This window comes from Sceloporus occidentalis, unplaced genomic scaffold (assembly GCF_023333645.1).
Source record: "Sceloporus occidentalis isolate IW3139 unplaced genomic scaffold, rSceOcc1.0.p SCAF_7, whole genome shotgun sequence".
Lineage (NCBI taxonomy): Eukaryota > Metazoa > Chordata > Lepidosauria > Squamata > Phrynosomatidae > Sceloporus > Sceloporus occidentalis.
Window position 1 is genome coordinate 29,450,686 of NW_028316987.1, and position 23,979 is coordinate 29,474,664.

The 23,979-nt window shown below is 43.0% G+C and overlaps 1 protein-coding gene across 4 annotated transcripts in view; it reads left to right on the forward strand.

Annotated features, from left to right (window-relative positions):
* The first annotated feature begins 3,996 nt into the window (after window positions 1-3,996).
* The window catches only part of LOC149309467 (histone-lysine N-methyltransferase EZH2), a 204,488-nt gene continuing 184,505 nt past the window's right edge, over window positions 3,997-23,979 (forward strand). For 3 of the 4 annotated variants that reach the window (XM_089532509.1, XM_089532507.1, XM_089532508.1), the window contains exon 1: window positions 3,997-4,332. In XM_089532509.1, coding sequence (XP_089388635.1) covers window positions 4,134-4,332 — 199 coding nt within the window. In that variant the 5' untranslated portion in view covers window positions 3,997-4,133. The remainder of the gene's footprint in view (window positions 4,333-23,979) is intronic. The other variant, XM_089532513.1, reaches the window with a different exon arrangement.

Genomic DNA, 23,979 nt, shown 5'->3' on the forward strand with positions numbered 1-23,979 from the left:
TTGTCCCCTATGCTGTTTAACATATACATGAAACTGCTGTGACCAGGAGTGCTTTCGCACATTTAAAACTTGTGCATCAGCTGCGCCCGTTCCTTGAGAAGCCAGATTTGGCCACGTTAGTACATGCCTTGGTTACATCCCGTTTGGACTACTGTAATGGGCTCTACATGGAGCTGCCTTTGAAAAGTGTTCGGAAAATTCGGCTGGTTCAAAGAGCTGCTGCCAGGTTATTAACAGGGGCAGATTACAGAAACCATACAACTCCCCTGTTGAAACAGCTTCATTGGCTGCCAGTTTGTTTCCGGGCACAATTCAAGGTCCTGGTTATTACCTACAAAGCCCTACATGGCTCAGGTCCACACTATTTGGCAGAACATTTCTCCTGGTATGTACCGGCCCGGACTCTTAAGATCTTCTGGGGAAGTCCTTCTCTTTGTCCCAACATCATCACAAACACGGTTGGTGGGACATGTGAGAGGGCCTTCTCAGTGGCTGCCCCTAGACTCTAGGACTCCCTGCCCAGGGTGATCAGAACGGCTCCCTCCTTGATGGCCTTCCGCCGGCAGGTGAAGACCTACCTGTTCATTTAGGGATTTACTATAAGGACAGGCTGGGATGTTCAATGTTGGACCAGTTTAAAAAGTCTTTTCGATGTAATTTTTATTTTATTGTACTATTTTTTTTTAAATATTGTGAAGCCGCTCTGAGTCTCAGTCCTGGGAAAAGAGCGGGATACAAACAAACAAACAAACAAATAAATAAAATTGTCCAGGAGCAAGAAAAACTCTGGACTAAAGTCATGGACATTGTGAGGGGAGAATGTAAAAAGATATTTTCTGCAGTCAAAAAAGAGAAACACCTCACTGGATAACAGTTGAAACTCTTCAAGCAGTTATGGCTAATCAAGAAGCAATGGGAGAGAGAAACTGTCAGAATCTTGAATGCAACTGTTCAACAACGTGTGCAGAGGGACAAAGAGAAGAAACATAATAATCAATGCAGAGAAAAAGAAGATGACAACAAAGAAGGTGGAGCAAGAGAGCTCTTCCACATGATCTAAGAAATCAAAGGAAAATTTAAACCAAGAGTGGGGATGGACTAGTCAATAGGGGAACACACTGCATGATCAAGAAAACATAAAAAGATGATTGAAGAAAGACACTGAAAAAAAAATATATAAAAGAATTGAAAGGATGAAATTAATTCATGGACTAACCATTTTAAAATGAACCCACAATTTTAGAAAGTGAAGTGGAAGCTGCATTCAAAGCATTTGGGAGAATAAATCACCAAGTACTGATGGCATGCCAACAGAGTTGTTTCTCACAACAGGGGCAAAATCCACTGAAATCCTAATTAAAACCTGTCAACAAATATAAAACTCAAAAGAATGGTCCATAGTTGGGAAAAGCTCAATAGACACCAAGGACTGCCACAAAGTTTCTCAGAATTCTACAGCAATGACTTTTACCACATAAGGGAGCAAGAAATGGCAAATGTTCAAGCTGGGTTCAGAAAAGTTGGGCCTCACCACACAAAACCTGGTCTATGAGAGAACTTTCATAACAAGATAAATGGTTGGAATATGAAGATCTTTTAAGATATGACAAGGGTCAGATTTCTTTAACTCCGAAGAAGAACTGGGATTACAAGGTATAAATATCAATCCATTTTTAAATAGACAATACAAAGAAAGATTTAAAGTGGATATGGAGGTAGCTGGCTTTGAGAATTCAAACTCAGTTTGGGTAATGTTTGTGTTCGAACGATAAGCTGATATCTAAAATGTATAAGATGTTACTGAAAAAGGACACCAAGGAGGAACAGGTAGATTAAATGGGCACAAAATGTAGATCAAAATATGCATTTAGATTTGGAAAAAAGGATTGAAATTTACTTTGAGTTATGGTCTTAAATGATTTTTAAATAAAATGATGTACCATTGGTATTTTCCCCCAGAAAAGATTTCTAAGGTCCAGAACATACTGCAGCAATAATCCAGTTTGAGATGGCTTTAACTGTCCTGGCTCAGTGCTGGGGAATCCTGGGAATTGTAGTTTATTATGACTTTCTAACAGAGAAAGCTAAATGTCTCACAAAACTAGTTCTCAGAATTTTCTAGCACTGAGCCGACAGTTAAAGCGGTCTCAAACTGGATTATTTCTGAAGTGTGTTTTGGGCCTAAGATATATAAAGATTCCTTGAATTTGTGTTGGAAATGTCATAAAAGAAGAAGGAACTTTTCAAGTGGTGGACTAGTGACCCAAATCCATAATTTGATGGAAGACGTTTTGAAAATTAAACTTCAGTTGGATCCTGAATTATTCTTATTAGGAATTTTAGACGATCATTTAGAGAAGATCCATGGAAGAATATATTTCAAGTGCGGCTAGAATGATCTATTCACAAAGATTGAAATAGTTGACCATCCCTTTATGAGACTGGCTGTTAAAATTATATGATTTAGTGGAAATGGACAAGCTGACTATTGCCCAAAACAGATGGGCCTAAAACAACAGCTTCAAGCCAATCTGGGGGCGTTGCATTCAGATGATACACATCCTCAGATTGGGCTGGAGTTGTGCTGCTAAGGCAGCCAAACGCAGCGGCCAAAGGAGCTCCTTCTTGGCAGGTGGCGGTGCAGACTGGCGCATGTGGCTGCCATCATGGCCCCAGCAGTCAGGGCAGGAGGCTGAGAAAACGGATGCGGATGGAATATATGAAATACAAAGCAGTCTTTGTTATGGTTTTAAGTTTTTAGAAGAGTTTTAAAAAGTAGGAGACTTGTTTTGAAATATTTTATATGGCGAGGGCTTTTATCTGGAGCATGACAGCATGTCTGAAAGATTATGATGACCATCATGTTAGGAAATGCTGAGTGAGCATTTGGGGATCAGTGGGATCACCCCAATGTCCCCTGAGTGGTGAGTCTCAGCTGGCAGACAAAGGGGGCGCTTGCTCAGTTGTCACAAGGGATGACACCGGCCTCAGAGACACCACTGGACCTGTGGAAACCCTGGACTGACCAAAACAGGGATGTAGCCAAGGGGGGGGGGGTTCTTGGGGTCCAGACCCCCTCTTCCATTAGAAAAATGAATGGTGCATGCTGCTGCGCCGCGCCCAAGCCCCATTATAATGGTGGCACTTAGTCTGGACCCCCCTTCCTAAAATCCTGGCTACCTCCCTGCCCAAAAGAGAAAGGAATGGGTCCTAGCCTCAACCCTTCCTAGAAGCCTAGATGACAAAACTGAGGCTGTCCTATTCTGGAGAGATCATGAGAAGACGTGACTCAAGGCTGGATTTCAGGTAGATAGATAGATACTCCATCAAGGAGGCTATGGCCCTGAGTTTGCAAGACCTATCTCCAGAGGTCAATGTGAGGGCAGTCATCAAGTGTCAGCTCTATAGTTCCTTGTGGGTTTTGGGGGCTCTGTGGCCTCCTTCTAGAAGAGGTTCCGCCAGCCTCGGTGGCCATGGGCTTCTTCACAGAAGGCTCCGCTCCACTCCCAGAGTTCCATAGGCTTCAGCCAGACAACAAGCGAAAGCGATGCCAAACCGGATTATTTCTGCAGTGTAGATGCAGCCTAGGTATTCCTTTGTCTGGCGCTTTGATTCGATATATCGTTAGCAGCGCTGCTCTTCCTATAATCACAAATGGTGAGGAGGGGCGGCCAAGGTGGGTCCTAGCAGCGCCGGGGCACCCAGAGCCCCTGCGAATGGCGAGGCCACCCTACAGCGGGGGCGGGGGCTGGGGGGGAGCTCCTTCTCAGGGCTGGAGGCCAGGAAGCGGCGCTCCTCCGCGTTAAGCAACGGGCGCCTCTGGCTGCTGGCGCGCGCGCGCGCGCAAAGGCGGCACGCAGCTGTTGGTGACCGTTAACGGCCGCCCGCTTTGAAAGTGAGCGTAGCCGCGCGGCCCTCCCCCTCCGAGGGGCCCAAGGGAGCCTCTCCCGGAGCAGCGAGACAATGAGGAGGAAGGCGTTTAAAAGGCGCCGCCGCGAGAGGAAGCCCCTCCGCCCCTCAGCGCCGCGGCGCCAGAACAAAGAACTTCCTTCCCCTCCTGGCTTTCCCGCCCCACGCGTGGGGGCGCCCCTCGGACCCCTGGCCACGCCCCCCGACGACGCCCATTGGCCGGAATGAGGACCCGGGGGGCGGGGACAAGGCGGCTCGTCCAATCCGGACGAAGGCAGGTTCTCTCCAATGAGAGCGGTGGCCATTGGGCCGCCGCCGGGTTTGGCGCTCTGTTGTCCGGAGCCGAAGAGGAGCCAGGAAGAGAAAGGAAGGAAGGAAGGGAGCCAAGTGGGGAAGAAGCCGTGCGGCGGTGCCGCCACCGAGGTGAGCGCCCAGGGGCCGGGAGCGGAAGGGCAGAAGGGACGCAGGCACGCCCGCCTGAGTCCCTTTGTGGCGCTGCGGGCGGGGGATGGGGCGCCTGCGAGGGAGAGAGAGAGAGAGAGAGAGAGAGAGAGAGGGAGGGGAGGGGAGGGGGCGGGGCTTCCTCGGAGGGGCGGGGCTTGGGAGCTGGAGGGAAGAAGGGTCACCGGGGCAGAGAGCGAGCGAGCGAGCGAGGGAGGCACCTTTGTCTTCTCTGCGGATCATGCTCTGAGAGGCAGGGAAGAGGAACAAGTTCCTAGCCTTCAACCAGGTTGATAATTAAGAGAGGCTCAGCTTCAAGGGCTGTAGGCGCCCCTAAGAGTGTCTCCAGACGCCTAGGGAGGAGGACGTTCTATGGACGACCCTTTCTTTGAACCGATGCTCCCGCTCTCAACTCCCAGGATTCCATAGCCTTCAGCCAGGGCAGTTAAAGCGGCGCCAAACCGGGTTATTTCCCCACTGTGGATGCAGCCATGGTATTTTGATTCCCAAACTCTGTTCTTCCAGGTATTTTTGGACTACATTTCCCAGAAGCCTCAGCCATCTTGACCAGTGGTCAGGGATTCTGGGACCCCCAAAGGCCAAAACACCTGGAAGGCCAGAGTTTGGGGCTCAGTGTTGTACACAGACCCTCTGCTGTGGAAGGATGCTTAAAACCCAGGTGCTCAGGAGCGGAAGGTTAATAGTGCTGGAAATGAATTAAGAGCAAAGGTTGTTATTCCAGGTCATGTCAACAACTCTGAATGGCTCCAGATTTTAAGTTTCTGGCCCAAATAAAAGGAAGCACTGCATAAACATTTTGAGAACAATGAAACAAAACGTAGATCACGCTTTGAATGATGGGCACCGTGAGGGATAGACACGTATCTTAGGTGTAATACTGGAACATCCAATGAATATACAGGGGTGTCAATGTTTAACTCAAGGTAACCAATGGAAGGTGATTTCTAGTTTTCTTTGTTCAACATCCTGTAAAAACTTGGTTCATTTTAGAACCGTGGTCCCAGTAATTTGGATGGATTTCCTACTGGGAACAGCTGCACCTAAGAATAAAAATGTTTCCTTTCCAGTCGAGCTCCTGGTCTCCCTGCTGATTTCTGGTTAAAATTCTGGTTTTAATAATCTATAATCAATAATCTATAACAACAGAGTCATTGCATTGCAGGGGTGGGGTGGGGTGGGGGGGTTGGAATCCCACCTCAGAAGAAAAGGGGAGAAGAGGTTGTATTGTTGGAGATGGGATGGTTGCTGTGCAATACTAACAAAACAGTCTTCAGGGATTCACCTCCAGGATGTGAAGAAAGCGGGGATGCTTCACCTATTACTGGGAACTGTTGCTAGGAAGATAGAACACAAAGGCCCCATACAGACTGCCAAAATAAAGCTGCTTCAGGTCACTTTGGAGGTATGCTGTTTAAAGGATGCATGTATCCTACGAGTCTGGAAGCTGCACCAAAGCTGCGCTCCAATCCTTAGGACTGGATCGTGGCTTTGGCATGGCTTCCAGACTCTGAAGATGCATGCATCATTTAAAGAGCATACCTCCAAAGTGACCTGAAGCAGCTTTATTTTGGCCTGTCTGTGTGGGGCCAAATTTCCTTTGTAGGTAACAAGGAGGGGGGGGGGCAGGGATGTTTTTAGATGAGAGCAATTTAAACCTTCTGAATCTGTCCTATGTTTCTAGTTGCGCAGGGTGTGATGCGAGATGAACTGTGAATTAGAACGCTTTGATTTTCTTCACAAGCAAAACTAGCATCTTAGTTCTTGTTGTGAAAAGCCAGGAAAATAACACCTACAATTGTATACACACAAGTAATTTCAATAGAACTCAGTGAAGGCTCACTTCAAAACTAACTTGTGTAATGTGCCCCAAATGACTTGTGAGGTAATATTGGTGGCAAACATTAATAGAAAATGTTCTGAGTATTTTTCAGCTCATTCACAAACCTTGAAGCATGAATTTAAGTCCAGCTCCCATTGGCCTGAGGTTTGGATCTAAATAGGCTTGAACTGAAATACTTAACTTTTGTTGTCATATTGATGTCTAACTAGCAGTTACAGGTTGCCGTAAATGCTGTTATACAGTCCGTCCTCGCCTTACGCGGGGAATCCGTTCCGGATCCCGCCGCGTAAGGCGAATTCCGCCTATGCTCAAGCCCCATTGGAAACAATGGGGCTTGTGTGTGGCGGCACGGGAGCGCGTGGGTTGCAACGGGCGCACGCGCCCATTCCGCCTCACGCGCGCCCCGCGGCTCGAGCGCGTATGCTCAAGGCCGTGTATGGCGCGCCCGCGTATGGCGCGGGCGCGCTGTACTTGATTTCCACTACATTTTTATCAGTGGACATATTTTTAGATAATATGTACCGTCAGTTATCGCAAACTACAGTTATTGCACTGTACTTTCCTGTCCTTTTGTCCCAAGCTAGGTGCGGGATGTAAATTTTAATACACTGATGTTATCCCACCCCTCCATGCCCAGGCAGGAGGCATCCTGTACCCGATCCAGACTTCTCCCACACTTTTTGAAAGAACATTCTTTGCAAGGTGGGGGAGAAGTCTGGATCGGGTAAAGGATTCAATCCACACATTAAAGTTTGCATCCCGTGCCAAGGTCGGGACGGAAGGATGGGAAAGGGCAGTGTAGTAATCTCCTTAGTAAAGACATATCTTGTTCTCTGAAAAAGAAAGATTATGGGTTTTATGCATATTGATTCAACAAGCGTAATCACTTATTGCATTATTTGATGTAATGTTTATAGTAATTTTATATTTAGTCCTGTAACTGTGTGTGCTTTGTGTTAATGAATTGGCGAAATGCAGCTCTGGGCGTGGGGAGAAGGTAGCTCATCCAATCCGGATGCAAACATTACTACTTTGCAAAAAGATTCCAAAGCTTCCATTGTAGTACAGCCACTTTGCAACCCCTTCTATACTATCTATTGACCCAGTCTTTACCCGTGCTCTTTTATTAGGCTTTATTTTAAATGAGATATTTTATTTGTTTTAAAGATGTACATTACCATGCAAGATTCTAGAGTCAATCATTAAAGAGAAAGTCTGCAAGCATTTAGAAAGGAATGCCATAATCACAAAAAGTCAACATGGGTTTCTCAAAAATAATTAATGCCAGACTAAACTGATCTTTTTTAAAAAAATAAAATTACCAGATAGGTAGGTGAAGGGAATGCTGTGGATGTAGCATGTCTTGATTTCAGTAGGCCTTCGATAAGGTCCCCCGTGATATTCTGGCAAACAAGCTAGTAAAAGGTGGGCTAGACAATGCTACTGTTAGGTGCATGTGTAATTAGTTAACCAGCGAAACCCAAAGAATACTCAGTAATAGTCCCTCTTCATCCTGGAGGGAAGGGACCAGTGGGGTGCCACAGGATCTGTCCAGGACCCAGTGTTATTCAACATCTTGATCAGTGACTTGGATGATGGAATACAGGGCATGCTTATCAAATTTTTAGATGCCGCCAAATTAGGAGAGGTAGCATGGCAGGGGGTTAGACTTGCTGGTCCTTGAGGTTTCTTTCAGCTCTGATTCTATGATTCAGAGTTACTATCTTCAGTAACAAAATAAAATTAGACTAAAATTGGTGTTTCTAAAACAGTTCTCAAAGATTCTTGCACACCCACAATTTAACAGGACAGGACCCCCATGAATGTGGGAAAACTGCAAATAACAAAAGCACTATGTTTATTATTATTATTATTATTTACATTTATTTATAGAGCGCTGTAAAGTTTGTACTTAGCTTTACATAGTAAGGGTCAAATAAAATTAAAAATGAATAGAATCATAGAGTTGGAAGAGACCGCAAGGGCCATCCAGTCCACAACCCCTGCCATGCAGGAAATCTCCATCAAAGCATCCCTGACAGATGCCATTCAGCCCCTGTTTAAAAACCTCTAAGGAAGGAGATTCCACTACACTCGGAGGAAGGAGTATGTTCCACTGTCGAACAGCCCCTTACTGTCAGGAAGTTCCTCCTAATGCTGAGGTGGAATCTCTTTTCCTGTAGCTTGCATCCATTGCTCTGGGTCCTAGTCTCTGGAGCACAGAAACAAGCTAGCTCCCTCCTCAATATGGCATCCCTTCAAGTATTTAAACAGGGCTATCATATCACGTCTTAACCTTCTCTTCTCCAGGCTAAACATCCCAAACTCCCTAAGTCATTCCTTATATTATAGGGCATGGTTTCCAGACCCTTCACCATTTTAGTCGCCCTCCTTTGGACACACTCCAGTTTCTCAACATCCTTTTTGAATTGTGGTGCCCAGAACTGGACACAGTATTCCAGGTGGGGCCTGACCAAAGCAGAATAGAGTGGTACTATTACTTCCCTTGATCTAGACACTATACTTCTATTGAAGCAGCCTAAAATCGCATTGGCCTTGTTATCTGCCACATCGCACTGTTGACTCATGTTCACCTTGTGGTCTACTTGGACTCCTAGATCCCTTTCACACATAATCTCGTTCAGCCAGATGTCACCCATCCTATATCTGTGCATTTCATTTTTCCTCCCTAACTGCATTACTTTACATTAAAAACCTGCCACGTGGTGTACAATCTAAAACAACAACATTACATGATTAAAATATCTCAAAAATAATACTAACTAGTATACAAAAAAGTCAAAGTAATTGATCTCCACCAATGAGAGGCGCCCACAGCGTTTGTTCTCCACCTTCAACACTTTGCTTAAAGCTCCCTTTCCTCCTGTCTCTTAATCATTCTCTCCTAATGACTTTGCTAACTATTTCATCTCTAAGATTACCACTATTCGCTCTGAGATAGTCCCTCCCGATTCTTCTTCTGCTCATAATCTTCTATCACCCTCGCCTAACAAATTTTCTGCGTTTCCTCCTGCTTCTTTGGATGAACTCTCTACACTTCTGAACTCTTGCAAACCTGCAACTTGTTCTCTTGACCCAATTCCTACTCGTCTTCTAATCTCTATAGCTCCTTCTTTTCTGCCCTCTCTTCTCCATATCTTCAATCTCTCTCTCTCTACAGGCTCCTTCCCTTCGGACTTCAAACATGCTCTCATTTCCCCAATTCTGGAAAAACCTTCTCTTGACCCCCCCTCTTTGTCTAGCTATCGTCTGATTTCTCTTCTTCCCTTTCTTTCTAAGGTTTTGGAACGGGTTGTTTATTCTTGCTGTCTTGAGTTTCTTGAAGCCAACTCCATCCTCGATCCCTTTCAGTCTGGTTTCCGCCCAAGGCATTCTACAGAGACAGCTCTCACTAAGATCTCCAATGACCTTTTACTGGCCAAGGCTGATGGCCTTTACTCTGTTCTCATCCTTCTTGATCTGTCTGCAGCCTTTGACACCGTTGATCACTGTCTTCTAGCTGATATACTCTCTGACCTTGGGTTCTCAGACTCTGTTCTCGACTGGTTTAGATCTTATTTGTCAGATCTTTTGCAGTGGTTGAAGGTGGTCAGACTTCATCTTCTGTTCCCTTATCTGTCGGAGTTCCCCAGGGCTCTGTTCTGGGTCCCCTTCTGTTTTCTCTCTGCACACTGTCCTTAGGTAAACTCATTAGCTCTTTTGGTTTTTCCTACCATCTGTATGCCGATGACACCCAGTTGTATCTTTCCACCCCTGACCTTTCTCCAAGGCTTGAACAGCAAGTCTCGTCTTGTCTCACAGCTGTCTCGCAGTGGATGCGCCATCGGCGTTTGAAGCTCAACATGTCCAAGACGGAGCTTCTTGTCTTTCCTCCTAAGCCCACCCTTCAACACTCCTTTTCTGTCTCTGTGGACAACTTTTCTATTCAACCAGTCCAGCAAGTCCACAGTCTTGGTTTTATCTTTGACTCTTCTCTGTCGTGTATCCCTCAGATCCAGACCACAGCCAAGGCTTGTAGATTCTTTTTATACAACATTGCCAAAATCCGACCATATCTCTCCGCCTCTACTGCCAGGATTCTGGTCCATGCCCTAGTGGTCTCACGACTTGATTATTGTAACATCCTCCTGGCTGGGCTTCCTCTTTCTCACCTCCGTCCTTTAATTTCTGTCCATCATTCAGCTGCACGCATTATCACATCCGCCCACCGCTCTGACCATATCTCTCCTGTCTTAGCATCCCTTCACTGGCTCCCCCTCCCTTTCTGCATTCAGTATAAGCTCCTGCTGTCCACGTTTAAAGCCCTCCATGGACTGGCCCCTCCTTACTTATCAGACGTTCTTTCTCCTCACCTTCCCACCAGGGCCCTCTGTTCTGGTAGTCAAGGTCTGCTGTCCCAGCCCAGGATTTCCTCTGCCCCATCTCGGATTCGCCCCTTTTCACTTGCTGCCCCTCACTCCTGGAACCTTCTTCCCCCGCGAGCAAGAGCCATCACTTCTTTAACCAGCTTCAAAACGGAGTTGAAGACCATCCTATTCAGGGAAGCGTTCCCAGGCATTGCATAATTGTCACTTGCTATTTGATGTTCTTTTGTTGCCTGTTTTATTGAATCATTTCCTGTATTCCCATGTACTTTATATGTATTATGCTACTAGAGAGGTTCCTTCCCCACCCCCACTCCCTTCTCCTTTTGTGTTGTGTCTTGTTAGATTGTAGGCCTGAGGGCAGGGAACCGTTCAATTAAAAAGATTGTATGTACAGCGCTGTGTAAATTTACAGCGCTTTATAAATAAAGGTTAATAATAATAATAATAATAATAATAGTAAGCAGCAGACTAACAACCAGTAATTTGGAATGCCTCCCTAAACAAGTGTGTCTTCAATTCAGCCTTAAAATTAGCCAAAGAAGTAATAGTTCTTAAGTGTGTGGGGAGGAGATTCCAGGCATGAGAAGCAGTACAGGAGAAGGGGCAGATTCAAGTAGGTGAGGAGGAGCCCCTTGGCTAGGTCAGGAGACCAGTGTCATAAGATCTCAATGCGTGTGGAGGGCAGTAAGGAGAGATGAGCGCTAACAAATAAGAGGGAACCAAGCCATGAAGGACTTTAAAGGTCAGGATAAGAATTTTATATCAGATTCTGAAAGGAATGGGGAGCCAATGGAGGGTTAACAAGAAGGGGATAACATGATCAAAGCGGCAGGCAGAAAAGATTATCCTGGCTGCCAAGTGAAGAGTTGCAATAATCCAGGCATGATAACACCAATGGTTTTTACCTGAGAGAAGCACTTCTCTAGGAATCTTTAGGTCCTCCAGTCCAACTCAGTGGTCAACATCTGCCAGACGTTGACCATAGAATTTGCTCTAGAGGAGTGTTCTGTCTAGGAATCTCTAGGTCCTTCAGTGTGACTTTTGGTTGAAGTTGATCATAGAGTTGCATTGGAGGACCTAGGTATTCTTAGAGAGAACATATTAATAAAATCTGAATAATCAAAGCTGCAAAAGTCAAAGCCGCAAATGTGGAGGGTCGAGTGTGTATGAATATGGTGCACATCTGGCATTATGTAAGTGTTTATGATTGAAAAAGAAAAAATAGTTTCCCCATAAAGAAGTAGTTACTACAAGAGAAGATTGTCTGCAGTGTATTTGTTATTGCAAAAAACAATACCCCAAAACAGTTCACAAGTTGTGTTTGACCATTAGAATAAGTACTTTCATTATAGGACATCCTACAGGTTGCATCTCCCTTATCCAAAATGCTTGGGACCAGAAGTGTTTCGGGTTTGGGGATATTTGTCAGCCACCCACTTCTGCCTTGCAAACAAACAACCAGGAGCAGTGGCACTGTCTCAAAGGTGGATGTGGGTGGCTGGAGGGCTCTCTGCCAGTGTCTACAGTAATCTGGTCCCTTATGTAAAATAAAATGGTATGGTATTTGCTGGTTGTAGAGAGACACAACACTGCAGACAGCTGCAGCTGGAGAGAGACATGAAGAGGTTCCAAAAACCTGTTTTTTGAAAAAATGCATGAAAAGATAGAGTGAAATTTTTGATGACTGTGGTGGGAGTGGCAGCAAGGGAATGTGGGGGAAAGCAGGCTAGGAGGCGGCAAGTGGCATCAGAAGATGGGTTCACCTGCTCCTGCCTACAAGGTAGTAGTGCTCCTGGTTGTTCATTTAGGCAGCTGGCAAATATTCAGAACTAAGATCCCATATATGAAATGAAATGGTGGAGTATTTGTGGGATACAGAGAGATATAGCTGGAGAGAGCAACTTGGATTTTGTGCTGGCCATCAGTGTATAGGCCAAAGATTGTTCTTCCTGTTACTGTCCACCAGCTTCTGGTGCCACCTGCCTCCCCCCAGCCTGTCTCCTACTGCCTTCTCTTGCTGCCACTGCCCCATTCATCAAAACGTTTACTCTACATTTCATACATTTTTTAAAAAGTAGTTTTTTGAAATCTCATATCTCTAGTCATATATTTCTCCTCCCCATCTTCCGCTTCCCTCTTTACTCTCACTGTCTCCCTTGGATGTTTCTACTGCCCCCAGGGCAGGCATACTACCCAATTTGGGAATTACTAATTAAGTGGATCTATAATGGTCGAATATTTTTGTTGTTCCTATTTATTTTTATTTTCATTACAATCAGGATGGCTGTGTGTGTTAAGAGTCCTACTGGTGTATTCCTTGTATATCTTTTCCCTTCATTCTTATTTTTTTCTCTTTCTCCTCTCCCCCCATTCTTCTGGTTTCTTTATTTTTTATTGCAAATTCAATTCTGTTACAAATAATTAAAATTAATCTAAAAAAACCAAAAGTATAGGTCATCATTGTGTTTTAAACTGTAGAGAAAGCGGAGTTTTGCATGCTGGTGTTCATGAATGAATTAGTAATAGTATTTCTGTAAACAGTTGTTCTCTTGCTTTTCTTTTCTTCCAGCCTACTGTTTACTCATCCTCTTTCCAAGTCCTGAAACACTACATTGCCTTCACCACAAAAGTTTTTGGAGCATTATTGATAATTATTCTTCTGGCTTTGTAAAAGAGGCTTGCACAACTTATGATCCTCCAGGCAGAGTTCAGCGCACAAGCCATGTTTGTGGCCTATTAGGTGCTAAATGTTCATGCTTTATTTTGATAGAGGACTCATAATAATAATAATAATAATAATAATTGTATTTCTATTTCCCGCCTCTCCCTGCGGATCGAGACAGGAGTACAGCAGTCAGCAAATTTCAACAGTAAAAATATATCAAATACATCAAGGTTTATTGAGACCCTAAAGATTTGAGGATTGCTGTCTTTACCATATCTACTACAATTTTGGCTTGGGGGTCACAAGCTGAGTATTTCTTTTGTAAAGTTAAGAATGGGCAGCTGCCATAATTGAGGGGACATGCAAGTCCGTCAAGTTTGATTATCAATATTCTTGTATTTCTAGTGGACTTGGGTTCATGTTAGCTTGGTAGCTTTTTTTCTCTGCATGAAAATTTGTATACATTTATCAAACATCCATTTGAATATTTTGAAATGCTTTGTGAGTGTGTGTATGTGAATCACATCACAAAATCAAGCAGGTTCAAATTTTCAGCTGCCGAAAACATTTCCATATAATTTTAGGTGGCATGGATTGATTATGTTAACCACCTTTACTTACACTCTATGACTGAGAGAGTTTGACAACATTAGTTTATTTTGTTGCAGTGGAAAGACTCATGCATGGTGGCATCTTTTGATGTTAGATCCATAGTGCTTACAGTGTTCATTATGCAAGTTTGTAAATGAATTCCAGAATGCAGCTTTCAGTTAAATATTTCATACCTTGTTGGTGTAATATTAATGGAAATTCCTTTTTCTCAGTCATAAAAAAACTATGTTTTGGGGTTACTGAAAACAAATGTAGATGGGGTATGTGTGTATATGTCTTCAAGTCACCTGTTGACTTATGATGACCCAATGAATTTTATAGGGTTTTCTCAGTCACGGAGTTCCTTCCTCTGAATTATAGCCAATAACACGTGGTATTTTGGGTGGTTTCCCTTCCAAGTACTAACGAGAGCTGACCCTGCTTAGCTTCCAAGATCACAACTATGAACCACCAAAAAAATCTTAATATGTGAAGACTACTGATCAATAGCAGATAGGTTTACAACATACAGAGTACAGTGCGCCCGCGCCATATGCGGGCGCGCCATACGTGGACTTGAACGTACGCGCTCAAGCCATGGTGCGCGCGCAGGGCGGAAGGGGCGGCGCGTCCCATTCAATTGAATGGGCGCGTGCGCCCGTTGAGCCCCCCGCGCACCCGCGCATGAGCCCCATTGTTTCCAATGGGGCTCGAGCATAGGTGGAATTCGCCTTACGCGGAGGGATCCGGAACGGATCCCCCGCGTAAGGCGAGGATGCACTGTAGAAATTACAGGTGTAAAAAAGAACAGAAAAACATTATGATAAATCGGTTAAGTGAATTTAATGAATTCTTCAAGAAATATATCATTAAAAGTTCATAGCCTAGTTTTTAATTCTCAGTGTTCTGAAGTAATTGTAGTGAAATAATTATACTGAAATTCACCAAAAGTCCTTTTCTTTATCAACAGCAGTGGTGTAAGTCTATGGCCTAAATGGATGGGCAGTATACCATGTGCCAACTTTGTGATATCCTGCCCTGGCTTCTGTCGGGTCAGTAGAATAGACCACCCTGGGAACTTACTGGCTCTGTTTCATCTTTATGACTCCCTCAGCTACCTTGAAATGAAAATAATAAGCCTAAAGGTGTGAAAAGCTGTTTTCATTACAACAAACATGAATAATACAGAAGTAAATCCTACTGAAGGTTACACTCTATGACTGAGAGAGTTTGACAACATTAATTAGTTTAATGTTATAGCCTACACACACATACTGTACAGTCAAGTACAGATAGGATGCCTACACCAAGATAACAGCATGCTCACAGCATTTGGAATAACATAACAACCCGCAACAAGGAGCTGTATAAATATACTACTTAACTGATGATGATAACCACCTGTCACAGCAGGGGAAAGGACAATAGGAAAGGAATGCTTGTAAGAAAAGTAAAAGGTAGCATAAAGATGACTCATACTTTCACCTTAAGGAAAACAGACGTAATCCTGTTTTTCATTCAAAGCCCATGGGGTAATATTATGAAGCTTATATAGTCAATAACATGTATGTTTTGCCAACAATATTGAAACATCCTGAAATTGTTTAGAAATATTTGCATCACTAGAAATTTAAATGAATCGTATTTGCAACTGGCCTGATAAAAGTGTTCATGTAGAGATTGATCATAATATTTTCCTGCTCTTTTTTATACATGTCGTTTTCCCAGTAGATAAGACCCCCACATCCTATAGTTTGGGTTATGCTCCGCCCACTCACTCCAATAGGCAGGAAGGGTCTGGGCCTTGCTCATGAGGGATCGGGATCTCGTCCCCCCTTGATGATTGACATGAGCCTTGGCAATGATGTTGTCCATCCTTATCAGGACAGGCTTGTGGAGAACCAGCTCTTTGAAGGACAGCAGGGCTTGGCGAATCGCCCTGAGCTCCAGCCAGTCTAGAGAGAAGGAGGACGAGGCTTCCCACTCTGACTCCAAAAAATCATACCACTCCCTGCCAAGTGGGCCAGATACGCCAGGGAGTCCAACAAGCATAAGCGACCTGGTCAGGTCAACCTACTGTCTAAACTCCAAGGCAGATTGGCTAAGTCGAACCAACCCAGCAACATCAGGGACAGCCTGAAGGAAGAGGCCCCTCCCTCCTCAACTGTCACCTCGGCCTCAGAGGGAGTCATCAGGCAGACCCAGCAACATCAGGGACAGCCTGAAGGAAGAGGCCCCTCCCTCCTCAACTGTCATCTTGGCCTCAGAGGGAGTCATCAGGCAGACCCAGCAACATCAGGGACTGCCTGAAGGAAGAGGCCCCTCCCTCCTCAACTGTCATCTTGGCCTCAGAGGGAGTCATCAGGCAGACCCAGCAACATCAGGGACTGCCTGAAGGAAGAGGCCCCTCCCTCCTCAACTGTCATCTCGGCCTCAGAGGGAGCCATCAGGCAGACCAGCAACATCTTGGACTGCCTGAAGGACGAGACTTCTCCCTCCTTTAACTGTATTTTGTATTGTATTACGATTTTACTGTACACCGCTATGATCATCGCGGAATAGCGGTCTATAAATAAAACATATTATTATTATTATTATTATTAATCACGGAGAATGGAGTCTTCACCCAGAGGTGTTTCAACTGATCATGACAACATTCGGTCTCCCAATAGTAGACTTGTTTGCCTCCCTGATAAATGCCAAGACTCCCAGATTCTTCTCGAGGTTCCAGACCGAGGGGTCAGAAGACCTCGACACTCTCAACTGTCATTGGCTGCTGGGCCTTCTCTACGCCTTTCCTCCAGTTCTGCTGCTGACAAGGCTGCTGTCAAAGATTCAGAGAACCAGGTCAGAAGTGATCCTAGTGGCCCCAGCATGGCCAAGACGTCCTTGGTTCTCAGAAATCATCCTATCATCTCAGAGTCTGCCTCTTCCGATCAGACCGGATCTGCTGTCCCAAGACCAGATTCACCACCCAGACCCAGCCTGGCTTCAACTTCACGCTTGGAGATTGAGCGTCGCATGCTAACCGGTTATGGCTACTCTACAGAAGTGATTGATTCCATCCAGGCGTTCAGGCAGCCGTCGACTGTCAAGATTTACAAATACATGTCCAGGGCTTTTCATAGATGGTGTAAACGGAAGAAGAGGGACTTCGTTCGGGTCATGGTCCCCACCCTCCTACAATTTCTCCAAGACGGTTTTGACCAGGGCCTCCGCCCTAACACAGTCAAGAGACAAGTGGTGGCAATCATGTCTATCCTGCCACACGAAGAGGCTGCCAAGATGTCCAGTCATCCCCACATTCGCAGGCTATTCAAGGGAGTTTCCAACAGGGCGCCTCCAACAAGACACCGATTCCCGTCTTGGGACCTTCATAAGATCTTGAAGGCGCTGACGATACATCTGTTCGAGCCACTGAGAGAGGCATCTCTCAAATTCCTGACTTTCAAAACTCTGATTTTAACAGCGGTGACGTCAGCTTGATGCGTCTCAAAGATCAGCACCCTGTCGGTCAGAAAAGAGCTCTGTCTCATCAGACCAGACTCTGTCCTGCTTCGGCCGGATCTGACCTTCATTCTGAAAGTGAATTTGGTTTTCCATACGTCTCAGGACATTGTTTTGCCATCCTTCTGCCCTTGTCCAGTCAAAGATTTAGAAAAGATATGACACACCCTAGATGTGCACAGAGCTATCAAAATCTACCTCAAGAGAACAGCGGCCTTCAGGAAATCCGAAGCCCTGTTCGTCTAATTTCAACCGAGATCCAAGGGTAAAAAGGTCTCAGTCTCTACCCTTGCCAGATGGATCAGAGAGCGCATTGCCTCATGTTATAGGCCCCTAGGCCTCAGCCCCCCCGAGGGCATCACTGCCCACTCCACTAGGAGCGTGGCTACCTCCGCAGCGCTGTCTACCAATGCACCTCTGGCAGAGATATGTAGGGTGGCCACGTGGAAGTCACCCTCTACCTTAGTCAAGCACTATAAGCTGGACACTTTTCAGTCAGCTGAGGCGGCTTTTGGCTGTAGGGTGTTACAACAGATTGTCGCTGACTTGCCCTCCATGCCAGCAGGCCCTCCCTAGTTGGGGGTGGCTTTTGTAAAACTCAATGTTAAGGAGGCTCGGCTCCTTCTCTGCTGAAAAATGGAATGTTGGTACTTGCCTGATATACGTCCCTTTCCAGCAGAGAAGGTCCGAGCATCCTCCCCACCCTGTTCTCCTGCTGGCGTTAGCGGACAATAATTTTGTCTAAAAATTTGAGACTCTGTTTATGTTTAATAGACCACAGTTTAACGGGTGTTCCTGTCATCCTGTAAAAACATAGAAACAAATAGGTTAATGATAGTTGATTCTGGTGGGGCCCTAGCAGTTTGGCTGGTCATTGACTGGGGTTCCTCGGGGTCGCTCTGCCTATAGAGGTGGGGTCAGCCCCCTGGTTTTTGTGCTTTGTCTCTCCCTGCCTACCAGGTGCCAGTGGGCGGGGCTACCCAATGTTAAGGATGCTCGGACCTTCTCTGTTGGAAAGGGATGTAGATCAGGTAAGTACCAACGTTCCATTTTTTTTATTCCACAGTAGAATACAGGGTACTTTACCTAAAGACTTGAAAAGGATAATTGCTTGCCTAACAGACTAAAATATTAAAGATAGAATTAGATTCTTCTAGAGAACTTATAACTTTTCAAATCTAGAGTTTAATTACAGCCCAAATTCTTTAAATATGTTTAGTTTAGAATGAAATTTTTCACTCTTACCTTATGTGCTGCGAACCCATTCAGACTGCACTCCTAACCAAATCTTTAATCCAGTAAGAGAGAGAGTTAGAAGATTGAATATGTTTGATAAAAACATTTAAATGGAACATACAAAGGATCTGAAGTTGGGAGAAAAGGTTATTAGAGTGTTAACACCTAACAGGTGATATGGGTTATGGTTATAATATGCTAAACTTATAAGAAAAGTATGGTAAGTTGTTATAACAGGTAGAATTGATACTAGACATATGTCTAAAAAGGAAACATAGAAAAATCCCATAGACACTTAAGTTGGTAATGGTTATTGATAAAACAAGTATATAAAATATATTATATGTATAACCTGGTGTTTATATGATGTCATAGATAATATTGATAAATGGGTAATTATAATTTATAACTGGGAATTCATTGACCAACATAACCGGTTGGTTATGTGTGTCAATCAATCTATTAAAGGGGGAAGGTGTGTGGTGCACAGAACACCCAGCTGACCAATCAGAAGGCAGCTGAAGACCAGCCAATAGGATGTGGGCTGGGACTTTTGAAAATTTCGGGCTAATAGAGGAGAGAGTCCATTAGGAGACAGTTGGGTGACAGTTGGGATTTGACAGTTGAGGGAACAGTTGAGTCCAAGAGAGGACTGGATTCCATGAGTTCCTGAGGGAATAGTCAGTTGGGGCTTGGAATCCTGAGAGTGTGGGTTCCAGGGATAGAGAAGGACGGTTAGGGGTAGAGTCAGAGTGGTAAAGGGCTCCCTACCGTTTCACTTCCAGGACTCTAGGAAAGGGAGTGGCTGGAGTGTTATATCCTGTGGGATAGTGTTAGCTTTGGTGACTGTTAGGTCTAATTTTAAAAGAGGAACTTAATAGAAGGATTGAGTGACTCTTAGTTATAAGAAACTGGTGATTTAGCTAAAGATTTATAAAACCAACGATAACTGTAACAAAGTAGAAAGTAACAATTACATAAGATATTATATTAAAACCAACACTGTTAAACCTTCTTGTAAATAAAGTTTATTTGTTTGATTCAAGGAGGACACGCCTGGACTTGAGTTAATACCACGCTACTCATATTACAAAACACGGGTGGCAGCAGAGGGATAAAAAATAGTCCCAAGCACCTGCCACAATAGAAAGGTTGTGCGTCACATAAATTGGTGGCAGCGTTAGAATGAAGGTTGACTAGATGGGGCCTTTACATAATTGGGTGGCACAATAGAAAGGCTGTTCGTTAACACCCATTCAGACTACACGCCTAACCAAATTTATCGAGAGGAAAGCTTTCTTAGGTTTCAACTTTGAGGTTGCTTTATTAACACACTTTTGCTATGTGTGCATGGACTTGGAAGTAAGCACTATTGATTGAAATGGTACAGTAAATTGGCAGCCTCAACACTGTAACTTAATTGGAAAATAAGTTTCCTCAAATTTATAAGTAAATGTGGTTAAGATCAGGCTATAAAAGTGATTGAATGGCAGGTTGCCTAAGTAAACTTTTAGGGAAGCTGAATCCAAATATTGGACTGTTCCATATAAAATTATTTACAATTGAAAAATTAATAATTACATGTGTGAAAAGTTAACATTTTTATAAAACACAATTTAACTTCATTTTATATTCTGAAACTTTTATTTGGTATATGAAGGTAAAAGAGATTTGTTGCTGTTAACTGACCTTGGGTCCACCCAACTCATGACAACTCTGTGGATGAGACATCTCCAAACCTCCACTGCTGTTTAGGTCCTGAAGATCCAGGCCTGTAACCTCCCTGATTGAGTCAAGTCATCTGGTGTGCAGTCTTCCTCTCTTTCAACCACTCTCTATCTTTACTAGTATTGTCTTTTCTAATGGGTTGTGCCTTCTCATGATGCGGTCAAAGTAGTACAGTCCCAGTTTGGTCATCTCGGCCTCCAGGGAGAGGTCAGGTTTGATTTGTTCTGGGACCAATTTGGTTGCCCTTTTGGCTGTCCACAGTATCTTCAGCACTCTTCTCTCACACCACATCTCAAATTAATTCATTTTCCTCCAATCTGCCTTCTTTATTGTCCAGCTTTCATAGATGTGCATGGTGATGGGGAATAAATGTAATGGCTTGGACTATTCTAACTTTAGTGCTCAGTTGTATATTTTTACTCTTTATGATCTTGTCTAGTTCTTTCATAGAGAGGTAGTGGTTTGTAAAAGATGGCCTTTGGAAGAAACAACTGGATTTTATAGCATAACTACCATATTTTAAAGAGTTAACGTTTGGCTGTGAATAGCTGTAGCATTTTCCAGAGAGACAAGCTGTATTAGGCTGTTACAGAAAAAGCAATAATCTATGACACTATAAGAACTAACAAATTTATTACAATCTGTTACCCATTTTATCAGATGCAGCCTAGCATACCTTCTGTGTTTTAACACTTAGGATTGTCATTTAGCAGTACTCCTTTCTTCATTAGAATTTATTTTCAAGCAAGTATGCGATATAAAAGTAGCTGGGTAAAAATATGGAAGAAATGTTTTCAGTAGTTAATGTACTAACCACCTTTGCTCTTGTATGAATAGATTTTAAAGTAATGCAAATGTAAAAGTGGTTTTCAATGAAACGTAGTCTGCATCCACACTTCAGAAATAATCCAGTTTGGCACCATTTTAACTGCCATGGCTCAGGGCTATGGAATTCTGGGAACTATAGTTTATTGTGGCACCAGAGCACTCTGACAGAGAAGTTTAAAGGTGTAAAAATTAAAAAAATGTGAGTATAAAGTAAAAGCCTATGCCAATGATTTGATTGTAAATTTAGAGAACCCCATAGATAGTGCAGGAAATCTAATGACTACATTGGAAGATTTTGGAAGGATTAGCGGTTGCAAAATCAATCTGAAAAAATCTGCAATCATCACAAAAAATATGAATTCACAGAAAAAATCTAACTGATATAAAAGTACAAATGAGATACAGAAACAAGTGAGATACTTGGGGATAGTAATATCGGGTAAATCAAACGAATTATTTGAGAACAATTATACTAAGAGTTGGTGGGAAAAATCAAAGAAGATTTCTTAAATTGGTGTAAATTACACCTCTCTCTCTTATAATAAATAATAATAAATAATAAAATATTTATTTATATCCAGCCTCTTCCATTTTGGGGATCGAGGCAGGTAACAACAAAGTTTGTACAATACACAACAATAAAAACAACAAGCCCCACAAGACTGGGAATCCGGGTGGCTTACAACAGAGGGGATAATAGACAGTTATAAATTTGTTTTATCCAATTGGTATAATTCAACCCTAAATTTAATTTGTCTAAAATTTTATACAGAAGTTGCCAATTAACCGCATCGAAAGCTTTTTCAAAATCAATTAATACCAATCCAAGTTTGTTGTTAATATGACTTTCATAATATTCTAATATAGTCAATATATACCTAACATGTCCTTCATTTGCCTTTTGGGGATGAGACCTCTTTGGTCTTCTCCAATCCAATCTTTCAGATAATTTTGTATTCTGTTCACCAAAACTGTTGTGAATATTTTGTAATCTTGATTTAGGAGGGAGATGGATCTGAAATTTGTCGGGTCTTCCCTATCTTTACTGCTTTTGGCGATAACTGCTATATTCACGTCTTTCCATGATTCCGATATTCCATTTTTCAGTATATCATTCATTGTTTTCTGTAAGGGTGTGATCAATTCTTCTTGAAATGTTTTATAAAATAAAGCCGTAAATCCATCTGGTCCTGGAGATTTGCGTACTGTAGCATTGCATTTATTATTTCTGTTTTTGTAATCATATTGTTCAAATTTACAAACTGCTCTTCGGTTACTTTTGCTTCTTGGAGATCCTCTATATATTGTTCAATTTTGTCTGTTTCAATTTCCTGTTCTTCATACAATTTTGTGTAAAAATTCTGAAAACATTCCTTGATTTTTTCTTGTTGTGGATGGATTACTCCTTCCTCTCTAATCCTGTTTATTGTGCATCTTTCTTCTTCTTTTCTGAGTTTCATAAATAGCCATTTCCCTTGTTTGTTTGCGGATTCCAAGTTATTTAATTTGGCCTTTATCTCCAGTTTCTTGAATTAATACTGAGTCTAATTGTTTTTGTAATAATTGAATTTTCTTTTTTATTTCTTTATTACCCAAATCAAGTTTTAATTTCTCCTCTTCCTCTTTCAATAATACATTAATTTTAGTGATCTTTTCTGTTTGTTTTCTCCTCCCTACTATTTTGTTGAATAAAAACACCTCTAAATACTGCTTTTGCTGCATCCCAAACTATCTCCATACTTACCCTCTTATCCATATTTTCTTTGAAAAAATCTTTAATCATTTTTTTGTTCTTTTAACAACTTCTGGTTCTGATAATAAATATTCAGGTAATCTCCAATCTGTTCTTTGAATTTTCTTTTTCAAATTTAACTTTATCACTAGCATTCTGAGTGGATTTGCAATTGGCTCTGAATGTAGGTCTGCAAATGGCTCATGACTGGTTATATCAAGGGCAGTTCCTGCAGAAAGGAGCTCATTTGTTGAAGCAGCTGAAATAGAGAAGCCTTGTAATCAACTATGTCTTGATAGGTAACATGATAGTGTCCAGAAGAATCTCTAAGCCAGGGGTTCTTTCTCGTGGTTTCTGTGACTCGCTCATATGGGTTTTCTCTGCCTGCGCAGAGTTTGTTCAGAAACTATAGAGCTACAGAAAGCAAGAGTACGTTGTGTCCTCGGAATAATACTACTGATCAACTTTATATTTTGAGTCCAAAATTCCAAAATCTGAAATACTCCAAATATCAAAACTATTTTTATGGGTGGCTGGGATAGTGACACCTTTACCTTTTCATAGTTCAGTGCACACAAACTTTGTTTCATGTACAAAATTATTAAAAATACTGTCTAAAATTACATCCAGGATATGTCTACAAGATGTATATGGAATTTTGTGTTTAGACTTGGTTCCCATCTCCAAGTTATCTTATTATGTACACATATACCAATATAAGTATTCCAAAACCCAGAAAAATCTGAAATCGAAAGCACTTCTAGCCTCAAGCATTTTGGATAGAGGAGATGCAGCCTGCAATTTGTTTTGGATGTTCCAGGGCCAGCCATATAACACCAGTCCTAAAAGATCTCCATTGGCTGCCTATTCGCTTCCGGGCCAAATACAAGGTGTTGGTTATCACCTATAAAGCCCTAAATGGCTTGGGCCCAGGGTACTTGGAGGACCGCTTCTCCCCATACAATCCGCCCCGCACTCTCAGGTCGGGTGAAAGACATCTTTTAAGAGTTCCAGACGCTCGATATGTATCAGCTCAGAGGGCTTTCTCTATTTCAGCCCCAGCTCTGGAACTCCCTCCCCAATGAGCTCCGTA